Source organism: Anas acuta, chromosome 4 (assembly GCF_963932015.1).
Source record: "Anas acuta chromosome 4, bAnaAcu1.1, whole genome shotgun sequence".
Classification (NCBI taxonomy): Eukaryota; Metazoa; Chordata; class Aves; order Anseriformes; family Anatidae; genus Anas; species Anas acuta.
This window is the reverse complement of record NC_088982.1, coordinates 6010535-6028891: the sequence shown is the minus strand read 5'-3', so window position 1 is coordinate 6028891 and position 18357 is coordinate 6010535. Positions and strand designations below refer to the sequence as shown.

At 47.1% G+C, this 18357-nt stretch overlaps 1 protein-coding gene across 6 annotated transcripts in view; it reads right to left on the bottom strand.

The window, feature by feature from the left end:
- The window catches only part of REEP1 (receptor accessory protein 1), a 54148-nt gene extending 47935 nt beyond the window's left edge, over positions 1-6213 (bottom strand). For 5 of the 6 annotated variants that reach the window (XR_011095737.1, XR_011095738.1, XM_068679630.1 and 2 more), the window contains exon 1: positions 6110-6213. Coding sequence is in view for 4 of the 6 variants with exons in the window: in XM_068679630.1 (XP_068535731.1) it covers positions 6110-6198 (89 nt within the window). In the remaining 2 variants the exon portion in view is untranslated. Of the gene's footprint in view, positions 1-5368; positions 5561-6109 lie in introns of those variants that run through there. The other variant, XM_068679632.1, reaches the window with a different exon arrangement.
- Between the last annotated feature and the right edge of the window lie 12144 nt (positions 6214-18357).

The following is an 18357-nucleotide window of genomic DNA, read 5'->3' as shown; positions in this document are numbered from 1 at the left end:
GTTTCCTTCTGGCCAAGCAGCTCCTTACTCAGCAAATTACCTCTAATGGAAGCTTCTTAGGGCTGTCTGTCTCCCTCCGTTAACTGCAAGAAGAGCATGGAAGAGTTTTTTCCTCAGCCTTTTTAATCCCTGGACCAGCTGAGCCTTTGAAAGGAACACGCAGCTCGTCTCACATCACACTGCTGCTTGAGGATAAATGATATGAAAGTCACTTGGAATTCATAAAATGTTGAAATGTGAACACTTTACAAAAACACTTCATAAAACCATAACTCAGTAGTTATAATTACAAACCTTATAACTTAATATATAGTAAAAAAAAATATTAACACCTGATTAAATCGGTTTATACAGAACTAACAACTGCCTGCAGGAGGGGTTCTGGTTCACAGCTGCAGCCCTTTCGTGGGCTGCCAGCCAGCTGGAGACCACAGGTGGAGTAACCGGCACCCAAATCTCTTTGCTGAGACTAAGGAACCAGCTTTAGGCAGAGGGATGCCTGACGATATGGAAGGAAACACATCATTATTCAGCAGATTTAAGCCCTTGGTTCACTGCTTCAGGTAGCATCTATTTAAGTCTGTATTTTTGCTCTCCCACACTTAAAACAAGCCACAAACCCAGCGCCTGATTCTCTTTCATTAATTTCTTGCTGGAGGAGCGCAGAGGAAAGATGCTACCCGTTGCTACAGCTTTTCACTCGATCTGTCTGTGCCCCGGTGCCTTTACAAGCAAAATAACAGTAAAAACCACACAGAGGGGACAAGCCTAAATTATCACTTGGAAGTAGTTAAACAAAGTGGAATGGAAGAGGTCCCATAAAGGTAAAAGCCTGTATTAGGACAGCTGCAAAGGTCAAGCCCCTCAGCTCCAGGACACGACTTCCAGCCAGGTAAAACATCCTGCCTCACCAAACCAGGACCGGTAACATCTGTGTGCACATGCATCCATCACAAGACAACCTTCCCCACTGGGGCTCAGAGCATTTCCAGCACATCTGCGCTCATGCAGGGAAATCTGGGTCATGGCTGACGAAGCAGGCGGCAGCGTTACCCCCTGCAGCACACCAAGGGCAAAAAAACCATGGCACCTGCGCTGGATGCTCCTCTGTCAGCTTGTGGGGCCAGCAGGTTCTGCCCCTGAGGGCTGGAGGCTCGTCGTGCAGGGGGAATGGAGATGTTGGGCTGCAGGATCTGTTTTTGAGGGCTTGCAGCACAGAGCCTGTGGCTGTGTGCCTCTGGTAGAGGACCCAGGTTACCATTTTCTGCTGCACTTTGTTTCTCCATTCATAAATTTCCTCGGGCAACCCCTACGCATGAAAGCAGAAGGAGGCAGGATCTGCCGGGTTTCTCTGTAATGGAAATTCATTCCTGATGTGAGCAGAGAGTGTGGGTTCCATCCACGGCTCCCTCAGGCGCAGGGGGGTTACACCAGCTGAGGATGGGGGTGGCCGATCTCACCCACCCCAAAACAGCACCACGTTTTAGGAAGGAAAAGCTGAGAAGTCGTGATGGGAGGAGATTTCACTCGTCAGCTCGAAGAATTCTTTGTGTCCTCTGTGGTTTTGTTCTCCCTATTTCCAGCAGCAGCCAGACACCAGGCTGCTTCTGACAGAGCCCCAAATCCCCGTTACTTCCCCATAGGACTGAGACTCCCCAGGGAGCACCCCTGAGGCTGCCACCCCACTTCACAGCAAACCATAAGGGACCAGAAAGGCCCCTGCTGACATTTTTCTTTAAAAGAAAACACGCAGGAAAAAAAAAAGCGTAATTAAGGCGTGCTAATTCACCATACATACATTTGCAATGCGCTCTTCAGCTCTTCACGGCAGGAGCTCAAAGGCTGAAGCCACACAGCACCACCGCGTATCGATGACCTGTCAGATCCTGCCTCATTTCGCTGATGCCTCCTTCCTCTGCCACGTTTTCCTGACCAAAAGGCTCTCTGGAGGCCACACAAAGCACCTAACTCCCACGAAGCTGTACCTGTGCTCTGTACCAGCCCAGGCACAAGAAGCAAGTTGCACAGTTCTTGGACAAGAATAAAACTGCCACGTTATTCCCAGGCTTCATTGATACACGCCACTTCTAACTCTGAAATACTTCCAGACCACAGCCAAAGGTACAACTGAGGAAACCGAACTACAGGTGTGCCAGGATGCCCCTGGAGATGTACTCAGAGAGGATGAATTAAGAAGGGTTTGTAATTAACCCCCGATACTGTCCCATTCCAGTTACTGTGACAGACGAAGCAACAAATGACTCCAAGACGCAACAACTGCACTTACAGGAATCCCAGACAGCCCTCTGTAAAAGACACCTGTAAGCTGCCACCATGAGAAAAAGCCCATCCTGATTTTGTAGTCATTGATGTGAGTGGAAAAAAAAAAAAAACCTGGACTGCAGCTAGGCTGAGACCTGAGGTCTTCAAAGGAAAAGGTGTCCAGGGATACAATTATGTTTTTGTTTGGTATTTGTACGGTACCCAGAGCAGATCCTGACAATAATAAAGTCTTCAGCCATAGCAGTGCTCTAAAATGTCTCTCATTCCCCTTCTGGAGGCTACCAGCCATCAGTTCTGCTGGAGGACAGAACAAGCACGCACCCCCGACCAGCATTAGTACAAAATCTAAGCACCAAACGACCTCAGAGATGGTTTGCAGTCAACTGCCTGCCTTCACGCTGAGGTGGCGAGGAGCCCTCCTCTCCTTCAGCACCATTTTGCAAGCAGAAATCGCCAGGATTGAGACAGCAACGATCAAATCATGGGGGAGCTGATGCTCAAACCACCACAGCAGCCTGCTAAGTGAAATATATCCAAGGCCCACACGTAAAAGGGCACTGAAACACAGACCCGATACTTAAAAATGATAATAAATAAATGACAAAGATAAACGACGGGGATAATGGAAGTGACAAAGCACTCAGGAGCCAAAGCTGAGGTTGGCTCCTGAGTCATATCAGCAAATCCCCACGGAGATCAGCGCAAGCCCTGAGAGCAGACAGCAGGATTCACAGCGTGACTAAACCACGCCGCGCCACCTTCCCTCATAATCCTCATCAGCTAATGAGATTGGAGGAAAAAATCAGCTGAATAGGCATGGGCAGGAACAAAAAAAGCCTAACCAGGTGGCATTTTGCACAGAGCGGTGATGGATGAGCCGGTGATTCGAAATCAGATTGGATAAATGACATCTTTGTAGCAACCCTCAGCCGAAAGCAGTGTATGGAGAGGAGTCCGTGGCCTCAAAACTGCTAACCCAGCTGCAGGCCTGTGCTGCGGTGCACACAGAGCACGGCTTTCCAAGCCAACTCGTGCTGTCCCCATTCCCCGGGCTGCGGGAGGCACTGGGCTGGCAACCTGCAAGGAAGGAGCCCGTGGGGAGCTCGCAGTGGCCACCGCCTGTCCTTGTAGTCACCAAAAGGCGCAGCAACAGGTTCTCCTGTGAGCAGCCCTTGCACTTGACAATATATTGGCAGTATAAATGATGAAATTAATAATAATAATAATATAATAATAATAAAACAATTGTATTTTCCCCTCTAAAGGAATCCCATAAGGGCTCAGAAGACCAAACTGCCAGGTAACCTCCACCCATACAGATTTGTCCAGCCCAGAGGGCTGTTCCATGTCATGCAGCCACCCAAACTGAGGGGACATCAGATTATCTACACTCTCCTCATTTTTTAATAATATTACCACCCAAAAGTGGCATTTTAAGCAACACAGCATCTGAATTCCCTGCTGGGATCGCAACAAACCAGCACCTCCTGGTGCAAAACATCCCCCAAGGCTGGGTATAGCCAAAGTGGTGGTGAAAAGGAAGCGCTGAGCAAGCCTGGCTTGCACAAGATTCCCTTTTAAATTATGACTGCGACTACCAAATGCCCAATATTTAAATCACATTTTTGAATTATGATTTGACATTGACATTCAGGTGTAACAAACAATCGGCACCGCCCTCTGCACAGCTCTGTCAGGCTGTGACACGCTGCTCAGATGCAGCTGAGGAGCTGGGGAGGGTTTGTGTGCTCAGCTAATTACCTGCATGCAGATGTCAACTGCTCTTCACCCTTTCCCTATCTGATTTTTATCCCGTCCGTGTGCCTTAGATGAAATCACCTGAGTGCGTGTGCGCTACAGCAGGTTCAATTATCGTCTCTCTTGAGACACTCCTTGTTCAGAGGATTACTTGGATGCATGATGACAGCTATTTGCAAAGAGGGAATCAGCCTCGTAGGGAGGAAAGGAAAGCAGCCACGGGCAACGCACGCTACACCTTGTGTTGCTATCAGCAGAGATATCTGCAGGTACACTGCTCATGTTAAATCATTGAAATATTTCAGATGCTTTCTCAGAATGAAGTGCAAACCCCAAACCAGCCAGCAACAGCTGCAGCTGAATCCACACCATAAACCTCCAGGGGTTAAATTCACCTCTAGAAAGCCCCAAACCTTTCACACCCAACAACATCTCGGCGATACGGAAAGGGCTAAAATCAAGCCAATTTTTTCTTTTGATGCTTCATGTTGTAAGGCGAAAAAAGGAGACCTTGCAAACGCCTCCCTGGGGCTGTGCTGCTGGTGCAAGCTCACGGCACGTCTCTGCCAGACAAAGGAAAGTGGCAGCCCCTCGCTGATCCTCCGCAGTGCCTTCCGAGCACGGCATGTGCTGGGCTGGTGCTACCAGAAGGAGAAAAAGGGGCAAGAGATGGCCGTGTCTGCGTGCCCCAGCCACGTTTGCAGAAGGCAGCATGTGTGTGTGTGACAGCTCGGCCACCCTGCTGCCCCACCTTGCGCACAAACCTCTCGCTCTTTTCGCTGGCAGCAAGGAAAATGCCTTTTTTCTCCCCGAATCTCTCAGGCAGCTGAATGAATGGCACACCCAGAGCTCGTTGTTGTTTTTTTTTTCCCCCCCTCTGGTTTCCTGGGAAGGATTTCCAGGGATATTTTCTCTTCCCATGCAGCGGCCGGGGCGATGCTGGGGGACAGGTGCAGGGAGCCTCACGCTCCTCGGCTGCGGCTGGGGGGGGGACACTGCGGGAGGGAAGGGAGGAAAAACGGAAGGATGGAAGGGAAAAGGGAAGGATGGAAGGGAAAAGGGAAGGATGGAAGGGGAAGGATGGAAGAGAAGGGGAAGGATGGAAGGAAAGGGGAAGGATTTGAGGAAAAGAGGAAGGATGGAAGGAAAAAGGGAAGGATGGAAGGAAAGAAAGAAGGGAGGAGGGAAGGAAAGCACCAACAAAGGTGCCCACAAGCTGCTGCCTCCCCCATTCCCTACCTCTGCGACCCCAAGGGGCCGTCGCTCGCCCCCTCCGCCGTGTCCCCAAGCTTGTGCCCCCCCGGGTTTTCCCCTCCCCGTTACTCACACCACTAGCCTGGAGATGATCCATGACACCATGGCTCTGCTTCTCCCGGCTCGGCCCCGGCTCCTCGCCCGTCGCCGGCCGCCGCCCGAGTGAGGGGAGCGGGGCGGGCGGGCTCGGCCATCCGGCCCCGCAGCCGCAGCGCAGCCTCACTGGGGCCCGGCCGAGGGGATTGGGGAGGGCCCCGGGGCTCCGGGAGGAGGAGGAGGAGGAGGAAGGAGGTGGAGGAAGGAGGAGCCCGTGCCCGCACCCCTCCACCCCGCTCAGCACCGCTCTCGCTTCCCCCCTCACCCCGGTGTTTGGAGCTCCCGGTGGGATGGGGGAGGTTGGGGTGCGGGGGGCTCTGATTGGGGGATTTTTGAGGGATTTGGGATTTGGGGATTTAGGATTTGATCCAGTAGGGGCAGCCCGAGCTGGGGGTACAGCCCTAAGTCCAAGCGGCTCCTGGAGCCCCCCAGGAGGAGCCCCACAGGCTCTGGGCAGCCCCTGCCAGGCTCCATCCTTGCCTGGGGCTCAGGGGGAGCTCCTGGGCTCCAGGCTGTGCCCAGCGCCTCTCGGCCTGGCCCCTGCCCCCTGCAGCCTCCCCTCGGGGGTTTAGGGACACGAAGGGGACCCCCTGAGCCTCCCTTCTCCCAGCTCTCCCAGCCTGTCCACCAGGAACACGCAGCCCACCAGAGGGTGGCTCAGCCATCCTCCTGTCCATCTCGGCCAGGGGAAGCTCACCTCGCAGCACCCAGCCCTTACCCAACACCTTTCCTCTTCAAAGTCCTCCCTAACGAGGCTCCCGTCACGTCCCACGTAGGCTCTCTCGACCCGATTCCCACAAAATCCATAGTTTAATAAAAGCTAAAGCTGCAGCACGGGCACACGTGAAGTTTGGCACCTCCAGAAGCGATCTCCCAGGTGGATCCTCAAAAAGCCAAGCACCTGCAGCACCACGAGGCCCCAACCTCTGTAGTGGGTCCGTTCCTCCACCAGAGGGAACTTCCACCCCACGCTGGGCCCCGCAACAGGCTGCCACCTCCTCGCCAAAGCAGCATTTCCAGGACAAACACCAGAATTTGCTGGTTATGGACAAGCTGGGAACCACAGCTGGGGTTTGGGGCCACCACCAAACATCCCTGCCGCCGGGTGGGCTGTTGCTACAAGCAAGTGTCAATTAGTCATCCTCTCCGACAAAATTGCTCTCTGGAAGAGCTGCTTCTCTCCAGAAGAAGCCATTAGGCCATCTAGCCCAAAGCCTAAGGCAGTGAATCACCCTGTAGCTGTCTCGCTGCTATATCGTAGCCAAAGAGATTCTCGGAAACCTGTTATCAAAGGTTTTTTATGTATTGGGATTGTTTAGTGTGGGATTTTAGACTGGCAGTTGGCAGACGCTCCAGCACGTTATGACAGCTAATGACATGACGATATCAAGTAGATGGCACAGATCTCTGTGCACAAATGGTTGTGTAATGAGGGTAAGCAGGACACAAACCCCTCCTGTGCTGTCGCTTTCTAGCAGCTGCTACCATCACCACCTGATGGTTGCAGACTGATCTCAGGCCTCAAAAAAATGCAGATAGGTAACAAAGTAGGTCTGGTGATGGAAAACCTAAGGAGCCTGCCCATGGGAACGCACAGGGCTTTGCTTCAAGGGCTGTTTGGTAAACAGAGGGTGAAGGAGAGAAATTAAACTCTGCCGAGTCACCAGTGGAAGGGTGACAATGCCCCCTACCTTCTCTTCACGGGCTCTGTCTTAGGATAAGTCACAGCCCCATGACTACGCGTGTGATATTCCAAACAGCCTGCAAAGAGGATTCCTTTGCTATTACGCTGCCTGACACAGTCTGTAAAGAAATAATGAAGAGACACAAGAAGAGTTAAAGCTGCAGGGATATGAATTAATTTCCACAGCCAACTGCGTGGTGATGCCACTTGGTGCTTGATGGAACATTTTGAAACTGCTTTGGAAGTGGAAGAAGGTCAGGCAGTAAAAAATCTTAGGCAGATTGCACCAGTGGATGATTTCAGCTCTGTTGGCCAAACACAATAACAAAATAAAACAGCTTTCTAAGGGATGGGAGAGCCACCAGCCCGGCCCTAAACACTCTGTAGCCTCCTCTTAGCAGAAACTGTTTTTCTCAAGGAGTTCACTGCCTCCAGGGAAAAGCTAGACCCCCAAAAGCACGATGAGAATCAGACTCATTCCTCTTTGGCCCCAAGGAGAGAGGGTGTCAGCCTCACACAACCGCCAAACCATGACAAGAAGAGGGACTAACAGATATGTGCAGGGCTCGCAGCAGGTTACCAGATCCAGAAAAGGTCAGGAAATTGCCAGTGCAGAGAGGGGAACAAAGAATCCTTCAACAGATCAAACCTACACGAGATTAGACAATTCTGGAGACATTTCAGAATACCTTGAGATGAGCAGATGACCTAGTTAGGAAACATCCCCAGGCACAGAGAAAAATACCAGACAGGAAACCTGTGGTGATGTTTAGGTGCTGAGGTTCATGAGAAGAAAATAAAATAATAAACAAAATGAACACAAATATAAATAAAATAGACATGTACCACCCATGCATACTTATCCTGTACAGGATGGCTATGGTACCTAAAAAGTACCAGGAGAGGAAAGACAGTTTGATCAGGAAATAGACATTCTGCAACCCATCAGAGATCATGTGGATATGTTTGTGGGTACCTACGTATGGATGCATATACACAGAAACATATGTACAGGTGATATATATACATACACACGTATATAGACACATTTAGCCAGCCTTTTGGAAGGGAGATGTTTTCTTCTCGGTGATCTCTTCAATTTACCTCCTGAATTCCACTTGTAAAAGGAAAAAATAACCTAAAAAGACGACGTGGACATTTAGAGCAAAATCTAAGAAGAATGCAGGTCCTCAATACAACGAAAAAAATGCCTGTGTCTAAAACTACAGCTCCACACCAACAGATATGACTAGGTATGAAAGGTTAATAATGCTCTGCGGGGAGCACTGTTAAAGCATGAAGAGCCAGTCAGCATTTCCTGGCTGCCATTTCCAACCTTCTTATTGAATTACTTGCTTTAGAGCCATGGCCATTAGCAAAGAGAGATTAAGAAATGCCTGTTTGACTGAAAAGCGATGTGGTCTGGCATCTGAGCTGGGAACTGCAACTGCTAAGAACCGCTCTGCACTCGCAGTGACTCACTACAAGAGCTTGGGGACAACGTGGAGACCAGCACGCTTGAATTATCAGTTCACTTTGGGTAACCGAAATGAGACAGCTTGGCCCCAGATATTCTGATTTGAAACTCTACTGCAGGAAGATCAGTGAGTGGTGCTCGGTATCTCCAAGTATTAAGCTCTGAACGCCACAAGTTGTGCATGAGAAGCTTCTGAGAAGTCTGCTCTTTGTTTCCCATGCCCTCTCTTATAGTTGACATGTTACTTACAAGAATTCTTTCCCTTGGAACATATCCATGTGTCTCAGATTAATTCATTAGTGACTGTGAGGCGTCTGCAGGCCCTCCAGCTCTGTGGAAAATGATCCCAATTTAGCATGTTTTCCATTTGGCCATTTCAGGATGAAGAAAATTCTTGGATTATGGCATTTTGTAAATCAATGAGAAAAGGACAGGAACTCATTCCTTCTGCCTGGAATTCCAATAAAGACCCTAATAAGCTACCACTGTAATTAGAGTCCCTCTGACAATCACTTTAGCCTCTTTGTCCCTTCTTACCTACTGCCATCTCTCCACCTCAGCCCAGTGATGTACAACCACCAGGTTTTCTGATCAAAGTGTAGAGCCTCCTGCTTTAGCAGGAAAGAAGAGAAGCCACCTCCTCTGAGGGATGTGACACACACCTCCCTTATTTTTATGAAGCTCCCCCTGTCCCTGCCAAACAAGGACATGCAGATTTGACAAAGCCTACAAAGAGAGGAGGACAAGCTGCTCAGATTGGTTGGATGCTGGGGAATGTCAGCTTGCGATTTCCCCGTAGCAGGTTCAGATCCTGAGCATCTTCCTCTTGAAGCTTTTCTCCTTCTTGAACACAAAAGGTCTGCATGGCTGCTGGAGTGAGAAGCCATGTGTGGCAGAGATGTTCCTCCTGCTAGGAAAGGAAACTGCTAAAAGGAGAACTGCAGTAGTGACTTCTAATTATAAAATACACTGTCAAGGCTGGAAAGCAGCAGCAAGACCAAGTCTATTTTGTTTTAAAATGGGACATTTGATCATTCTGAAAAAGGAAAGGGTGAATTGCTGTGACTGATGCATCCTGAGTCAAGACCAGGGGAAGGTTACTCTCTAAATTTGCAGGTGTGTGCTTTCCAGAGTCCTAAGTATCAGCTACAGAGAAGATACCAAGACATACGGAGCTTTGGACTGATCCAGAATATCAATTCTTAGATTCTCGCACTGGAAGGATGGGATTTTTGAATTTTGTTCCTGTGCAGTGTTTAACAATGACTACAAGAGAAGAGTGAATGTACCAGAGGATGACTCAGCCACGCTCCTGACCTTAAAGCAGACACGGAGAGGCAGGAGGAAGGAAATTAAGCACGAGTGTGAACATGAGATTTGTTAAAGAGGGATGTCGAGTGAAATATGGTCAGTGCACGGCCTTGAGCTTTCACCCAGGCGCCATGCAGATGGGAATGCTAAAGATAACCAGGAGCTGTAAATAATGAGTGAAGGGGCCCCTCTCATGGGCAAAAGAGACAAGGTTTCCTCCAAGGAAACAAAGGAATGTGAGGGAGGCTATGGACAGCCCTAGTTATGCCAGGGGACAGCTAAAGGGCTGCTGCAGCCTGGTCTTAGCAGTTTCTAGAGACAGGCTGTGTTCACAGACTGATGTAATAACAAAATTGAAGGCAGTGACAGAGGAAAGCAAAGCGGGGTTCTTCGCCAGCCCTTGCTGATGGCCTTTAACCAAGCCGTGTGATATCGCAGGCACCGCTCTGCTCAGAGGTACCCTGCGTACAGGTGAAATTACCCAGCAATTACCGGGCTGCTGGGGTTTGTAAAATCAAGCTTCAGTAACTGTGTGCTACTTCACTGGGAGTTTTAATAAAGAGCTGCTGTTGACCCTCAGGCTCAACATAAATCCCAGCACAAACCAGGACGTGGCGACTCCAGATTTCAATTTTGTGCAAAGAGCCCCTGGGGAGGCAGAAGGGAGGTAGGTGTGCAGGCACACCTGCCTGAGGTGCTCCCCCCAGGAGCTCCTCAGGAGTACCTGCAGGTGAGCAGCAACCTCGCTGGGAGAGCTCTAATTTCTCCAGGGCTTTTCCCATCCTCCTAGCACAGATGCTTTCTCTTCCTGTAAGCCAATGCCTCCTCCATGGGCACCTCATTTTGTTCCTCTGGAGGTGTGCAAAGCCTCATGCCTGCTTTCTCCTCAGCTACAAGTGCAAAGAGAAACGGTGAGTGTCAGAGCACGGGGCACGTTAAAGACACTGACTCTTGTACCATAAATGTAATCATGAGTATGAAATCGCAGCACCCTAAAAGCAGCTAGATGCAGCTCTATTTAATCATAGAAACAGTAAAATGATGCCAGAGAAAATAAGTTTCTTTATATGGATGTATTATATAACTTCTTTTTTTTTTTTCCCCGCAGTCAGGGGATAAGAAAACTTGCAGTATCATCCTGCTTCTCTGCCATTACGTGGCAGAACAAACAAGAATTAATAGCCTTCCCTGGGATTACAAGGCTGAGCTCCAAAACTGAAAAGGAACAAAAGCAGGATCCAAACAAACAATGTAAAGGCTTCAGAAAACAAAGGGCAAATGCACCTACTGGGATAAGAGCATCCAAGTTATCTTCCATTGGATATTTATAGAGGACCCAGTCTCTACAAACGTTTCTCCATTTTGAAGCCTTGTAACAACTCGCTTTAATGCCACTATTAATGGGACCAATTAATGGCTTCTGGACTTGTACCTGCTTACAACAAAGGTCAGAGCAAGTGGGAATAGCACGCTGAGCACTCCCAGCCTTTGGTACTGAGACGTGATAACGTTTGAACACATCTCTGAGCGACGTGTGGCTGCCCAAGGAAAGCAACAGCAGTTTTCCCACACAAATTGGACTCCAGTCCGACTGCTCAGCAAAAAGCTACAGCTGGAAATGGAAACTGGGACTCCTAAAAGTCTCTGCTTTGGTACCACAAACTACCACAAAACCAAAATAAGAGGCTTAGTTCCGGAACTCCATTTTTCTTATCAGTTTCCAGCCATGCTCCAGCTGGAACACTACGAGATGTAACCTCTTGGGCTGCTACGAGAAGCATGTGTGAGCACAGACTCTCCCTCCCAGCTCCAATAAGAGACCCTTTAATTGCCATGCATGCAGGTGGCGGTGTTTTCTGTACTCTCTTCTCCCTCAGACCCCGTTTCAGCCATCCTCTGCTGTCTATTTCAGCTAGGAGATTCTCCCAAGTACCACCAAAATGGAATGCAATGGACAAAAGAAAGCCAATGAATCTCTCACTGCCAACGGCAGGACTGTGAAAATCCACCTACACTCCCCAAGAAACATGCCAGCGAATCACACCGTCCTCCCAGCACTACCCTGAAAGCAGTTGGGGCACTGATAAAGGTGTTGCTGTAGCAACACGGAGCTTTCTCCGACACAGCTACAAGAGTACGTCCTCGGTATCCAGGGGGTGCTTTTCAATTTATGCTGAGCTCCACGCCGCTGAGGCTACACCTGACTTTGTAGAATATCTGAATAATTCAGGTTGCAAGTAGCCTCTGGAGGTCATCTGCTCCGAGCTCTAGTTCAAAGCAGGGCCAGCTTTGAAGCTACAGCACGCTGGAGAGAGCTTTGTCTCCGGCTACGATTTTATAAAGCAGCCTAGACGTGACTTTGTGAGCTGCGGCTATCACAGCAGAGAGCAGCATGAGACAGCTTTAACCTGACAACACCTCTGCAGAACTGGTAGGGCAGGAGGAGAGCAGAAGTTTGCACTGAAGTCGTCTCCCCTGGTGGCAGCAGCGTGGCAGTGCTCGGCAACCCTTTGTGTGACAAACCTCTTGCTGGCAACTGGGTCAGGACATCACTTTTCTGGCTGGAAAACTGGTCCTGCAGAAGTCAAGGGCGTTCCTCCTACGCGCTGCGAGGAGGAGGACTTCAGTCCTTGGTTTGGGGCTAGGGTAAACGCGCACGGTGGGCAGCTGCAGACATGAGGAGTTAATCCCTCTAATAGCCTTTGTGCATCTAACCACGGCGATCAAGTGGTATTGAGCATAATTAATATACCCACAGGGTGTGTGTTAGATTAACAGGATTACCTGCTGGCGGTAATGTCACCCTGCTTTCACTCAGGATGTCTCTCAAGAAGGGAAGGTACTTTCTAAAAGTGGGTAAATATTTGCTAATGCCAGAGAGGAAAATGAAAGTGCAGAGGTTTGGTCACAACGCCAGTCCCGGGGTGAAGGTGGAGCAACATCCCTGTCGCACGCCCGAGCATTTGTAAGCCATCAGATGTCACAGCCTGCTCACGAAGTCCTTGCAGTCTCAGCACATCCTGGTTTCTTACGCTAACTGCGTGCTTATAAAGCAACATTTCCATTGCTAGTTAAGCTTCCATTTTCTCTACTCACTTTTTGTCAACTTTGAAAGTCCACAGAAGATAAATCTGGGGAGCAAACATTTGGACTCAGATGGTCACCCTAAAAAAGGTTCCTTCCTTCACGCTGCAGCACGGCTAACAAGCGCTGTGCTAGGGAATGTACGTGCTCAGAGTTCTTACACGGGATTAAATTATTTGGTATCTGTTATAGCCTGTGAGCATAAATTACTATTTTGCACTCTGTGTACAAACAATAGATGTGGTTTGAAATATTCTGATGAAAGAATAAACTTTAATTCTTTCTCTTTTTCCCTCTTTAAAAGATCTTTTATGGCCACAACCAATTCTTGTGGCTCCTGTCTTTATTCTTCCAGTATTCGTAAGGTCATTTGTCCCACGGGAAACCTGTGAACCCTGAAAATAAACTCTACTGCTCATCAGCTTGTCAGCATCTCCCACTGACATTCATTCACAGAAGCTTTCTGTGACAAAGAAAATGAATTCAGTGCCTACCTAGCTCAGGCAACAATGTCTGAACCTAAGAGCAGCACCGACTCCATCCCACCTTAGGTTAGCATCTAGCTCAGCATTTACCCTAAACGAAAGGGTGGAGGGTGAGTCAGTAATCAGAGAGCTCTGCAGAAGCTGGGGAAGATAAAACACCTCTAGGGGGTGATTTGTCCCACTTATTCCAGACACCTATTTCAGTATGAATCTCCTGCTGGAGACACTTCCCTTCTCTCCCTACGGAGTGTGCCCAGACAACTAGATGCCTGCTGGCAGGTGAAGTTGGTTCAATGTGCAGTGTTTTGTATTGGCAGCTTGTGCCCTACATGTGGCACGCAGTGAGACACCCTACGGCTGCTACAACCAGGGGCACAACGCTCATCAGCTCCGTGGTGGGAGGCAGGGAAACCAGCACCTCCAAAATTCAGAGTCCTCAGCGATCTGCTGAGTTGTGTTTTTCCAACATTGCTTTTATAAAATCCCCTTCAGCTTTATCAGGCATCACCAGTCACCTAAAATATTTTCCTGCTCGTTTCTGAGACAAACCCACGATCTACCCCCAGCTGTCCCGAGGCAGATACACGGGTTTTAAGCCACACCTTATTTGTGTGTCCAGGTCTGCTGGACAACAGGGAGCTGGGAGTGACTTGGAGCTGCCTCTAATATGCTCATTAGAAAACTACAACTGTACATTTTAATCTGTGATGATTTGTGCATAGGAAATAAGAGTTAGAAGCAGCACCAGAAGCCCATGCTACAGCACAAAGTGCTCTGCAAAGGAAACTGGGAAAGGTTGTTTATGTAGGTGTTTTGGTTTGTGTTTGTTGTTGTTAGTTTTGCTTGTTTGGTGTATATTTGTATATTATATTGTATATTGTATATTTGGTGATTTTTGTGTGGTTTTGTTTGTTTGATTTTTTGAGACCTGCAGTTTAGTAATCACGCTAGTAAGGGCATTAGATATTAGGAAGCAACAAAAGTTCAATTTTGAGTTCTTAGAAGAGATTTTTAGCAGAGCTTTTTAGAAGAGATAAGGGACAAGACAGTTTACAATCTTCCTTTCAGGAGAAGACGGGATTAACAGAGTCTCTTAAAAAAACACAGATGAAATTCCTGGTTTCCCTGGAGCCAGGATTTTGCTTTGATTCTGTTGTTTTAACTTCAGGAAAAAAAAAACCTCTAGCGTTGGGAGAACAGGCATTAGTCTTTGACAACTGTGAAGAGAGCTGATTGAGGAATCTGTTAGTTTTACTGACGTGCAATTGATGCAGGGAGCTTCACAGCGAGGAGCAGGAAATTGCTGAGAGTTTCACAGCGATAAATACAGCCAAGCACATCAGAATCACCAGCTCCAGCACCGACGCCCCACTGCGCTGCAGGCTTCAGGTTGGAACCCAGCTGCTGTCCCCTAAAACTGGCCAGGGCTCCCCTCTGCCTGGCCACTGCACACGGCAGGAGAGGCAAGACCGAAAAACTCCCCAAAATTCCCAGCTGCACCTCAGCTGCCGAGCATATTTCCAGCTCGGGCTGAGAGCAGGGGAAGGTGGAAGCTCCTTCAAAGGGACAGGGGTTCCAGCTTCTTTGTTGCTTTGACTCCATCTCTCCTCTTGCTTATGTATTATTTCTCGCATCCTCTCTTTATCTGAAACGGATGACTCAATCCCCATTTAATATTAAACATCTTGGGGGAAAAATTCTTAGCAGCTGCTTCACAATCACACTTTTTTTTTTTTTCCTCCCTGCCATTAGGGAATGTAAACACTTATTAAAGTTTAAAAGGAAATTTGAGGATTAAAATAATGTTTAATTAGTAGCTCATCATCTTTCAGGTGCACAACACAAAGCAATTCATAAGAATTATAAATTCAGAAATGATTATTGTCATCCCCATCTCAGAGAGGAATGAAGTGAATTAAATTATCTGCCTAATAATAAACTGAGTGTTAGATTCCAGATCTGGTTCCCAGTTCTGTGCTATAGCAACTAGGTCACATTTAGAAATCTACAGTTTTAAATATTCCCAGTTCTTCTACATTCACAAGTAGCTGGGATCGTTATATTCCCCTTTCTCTCCCCCTTTTTTAAGTGCTACTGAAGCTAACAGCGTTATTTTGTTAGCGTGGTAGCAGCATCACATGTGGAATTTCCAAGAAAGCTATTTCTCAGCTGACCCTTGGCATTAGAAGATCCTGTATTTTCCCACTGGAATCGGAGCTATTACACTAGTAGGTAAAAGAGCTAACGCTCCACCAAACACCCACTGCTCCAATTCAAAGGACAGCTGGTAAGTGGCTGGATGAAAGAGTTAGAGTCAAAAAGTCAGCATCCTCTGTGGGAAGCAGAAGGATTTCCAGTGCATCAGGTAAGGTTAAAGTATAAACAATGTATGCACGATGATGACTTCTCTTTTTAGTGAACATACATTAAAAACTAAGCAAAGTTCTTCTCCAAATTGCACATGCTTGTAATTCACAACAACCGTTGTCTCTCTGTGTTTACTACTTTATCAAAAGTTACATCAAATTACCAAGGTCGAAAGCATCCCAAATACTTCCAACAGAACACAGATGTGGCTTTCAAAAAAACAAATTTAGCCCTACAAATGTTGTCCAAGCAGTCCTAGGAAAGTATGTAGCAGGCTCTGTCAATATTAGTAACATTTCTATGAAGTACACCAGCATTCACTGCCTGAGTTGCAGAAAATTCCTGTCCAAGGGAAAGGTGTAACTTTTTGGCCAAGGGAAGAAACTCAGTCACAAGAGAGTGCTGTTTACAAGAGACAGGAGGAAGCACTTTGTAACACACCTTAAGAGCCTCTCTAGCACTGGCAGGGAATGAAGCAATGGCTGGCTGGCCTTCACCGACTCCACGTTAAGTTATTTCAGCAGTGAAAGAGCCTGGACATTGCTAAGAAGCAGAATATGAGTAACATGACTTGCTCTCAGCCTGTTGTGAGGCTACTGGAAGTGAAGCTAATTAACAAAGAACAATTTTCTTCATTAAATAATGTTGGTCACAGTTCACGGCATAACTTGCCTCAGCTTTCCCAGCTCGTTGCATACATGGGTAGCGATACCACCAGAACGTTCCTGCTGCATTGGTGCTCTCCAAGATTTGATCCAACTGTATGTCTCAAGGTAATGCTGATTTGCATTCTTTAATTAAAAAATATTATCCTGAACCCTTTCAATTAATAGCTGACAAGGTAGTAACACCTGTAGGGAAAGGCCCTTTTTTTTTTTTTTTCCAAAGAAAAGTCAAATCTGCACATAACTACTAACCACACTTCTCATGTCTAATGTTTGCTCATGGTTATTTTTGAAAGGTTGCTACTGCATCACTCTATCTATGAACAGCTGTTTAAATTTACAATTAATCTGAAAAAAAAAATCCAGTCCCAATCCCTGGGCATTACTTTACTTCCAATTTAATAATTAAATGTTAAATTAATGGTCAATCAAAACTTAAATAGTCAATCCTAAAAGTCCTCTCACAATTCCCTGTGTCTACGGTTGTGACAGCAAACCTAAATCCTACTAACTCATCGTTAGTGAAAGAAAAGCAAGTTACCCTCCACTGTAGAGCACGTATGGCAAAGGAAAAGAGAGAATTTAGCATCCCTTATGGGATTTTTCACTAAGTAAATAAACTCTGTGGAGCACTGCAATGTACTTTGTGCCCAAATACGTCCTTCCTTTAACTTTACACGGGGAGAAGGCATTAACCAACGTAAGGCAAATTATTTCACTTTAACTTATGGTGAAGAGAGTAGTATGGAAAAAAAAAGAGCAGAAACGAGTTCTGCTAGTCTGCAAAGCTGATCCATGTGAGATGAGCTGAGGTAATGTGGCCGAGCCACAGAAATGAGATCATACAGGCTTTTATCTGTTCACCCAACAACTGGATTGAGCAGGAGCAGTAACCAATCTACTTATCTATTAGAGCAATAATTAAACGACATCAATTTGGGTGCTAGTGAATAACAAAGCTTCTAGTCATCTGTTATCGCTCATTCTTCAGAACTGTATTTCAAGACATGCTGAGGAAATTAAGCTGTTAAGCATCCCCCAAATCCATGTTTCTAGTTAGCTGACCAGCACTGTAGTAGTCTGACCATGTGTGCTTTCACCTTTTAGTACGTGTCCTTACACCTTCATCATTAATCATGGGAGGAGGTGAAGTACTTACATTATTTTCCTCTGCTTATCCAAGGGGGCTTGGTTGAGAACTCACACCTTAAAATGTTGCTACTGGAGAGGTTTCAATAAAAACAGCATCCGTAAGATCTTGTGCTGACCATGAAGCATTTGTCCTCACTGCACGCAGACTTGTAGGCTGAACTTGGAAATGCAGGAAGAGGGTGTTGAAAAACCATCTGCCCTCAGTTATCAGGGAATATATCTCTGAGGAACAAAAAAATTAATGTTAGCTGCCAGCCCTACTCTGAATAAAACACACTTTTCTCCAAAATATTTGTGATTGATGATATCTAATACTTTTAGGTAGTGGGACCCCAACTTGCAAGCACAAGTATTTGAATAGCACATCCAGATGTTACACACAGACAAGTAGGCTTAAATTCCTGAATATGGAAATTTTGCATTGAAAGCACTGAAAGTTACAAAAATGTCTGTTGAGAACTTTTACCACGTGTATAGCCAAAGACAAGTCTCTTCACCCAAAGCCTCTTACCCATTTTTTTTCCTAGTAAGACTAGGAACAAGAGAAACCTGCCGTTACCTACTAAATGGTACCTGAAAGAAGGAATTTATTCAAGGGAGTTCTGCGCTTACTGTTTAAAGAGTACCTGTTTGCACAGATTACTCCTTTCTCAAATAGGAGGTAAAGGTTTACTTATTAGCATCTCAACCCAGTCGGTAGAACTGCCTGTAAAAAATATGTTAAAGACTCCGTGCAGGCTG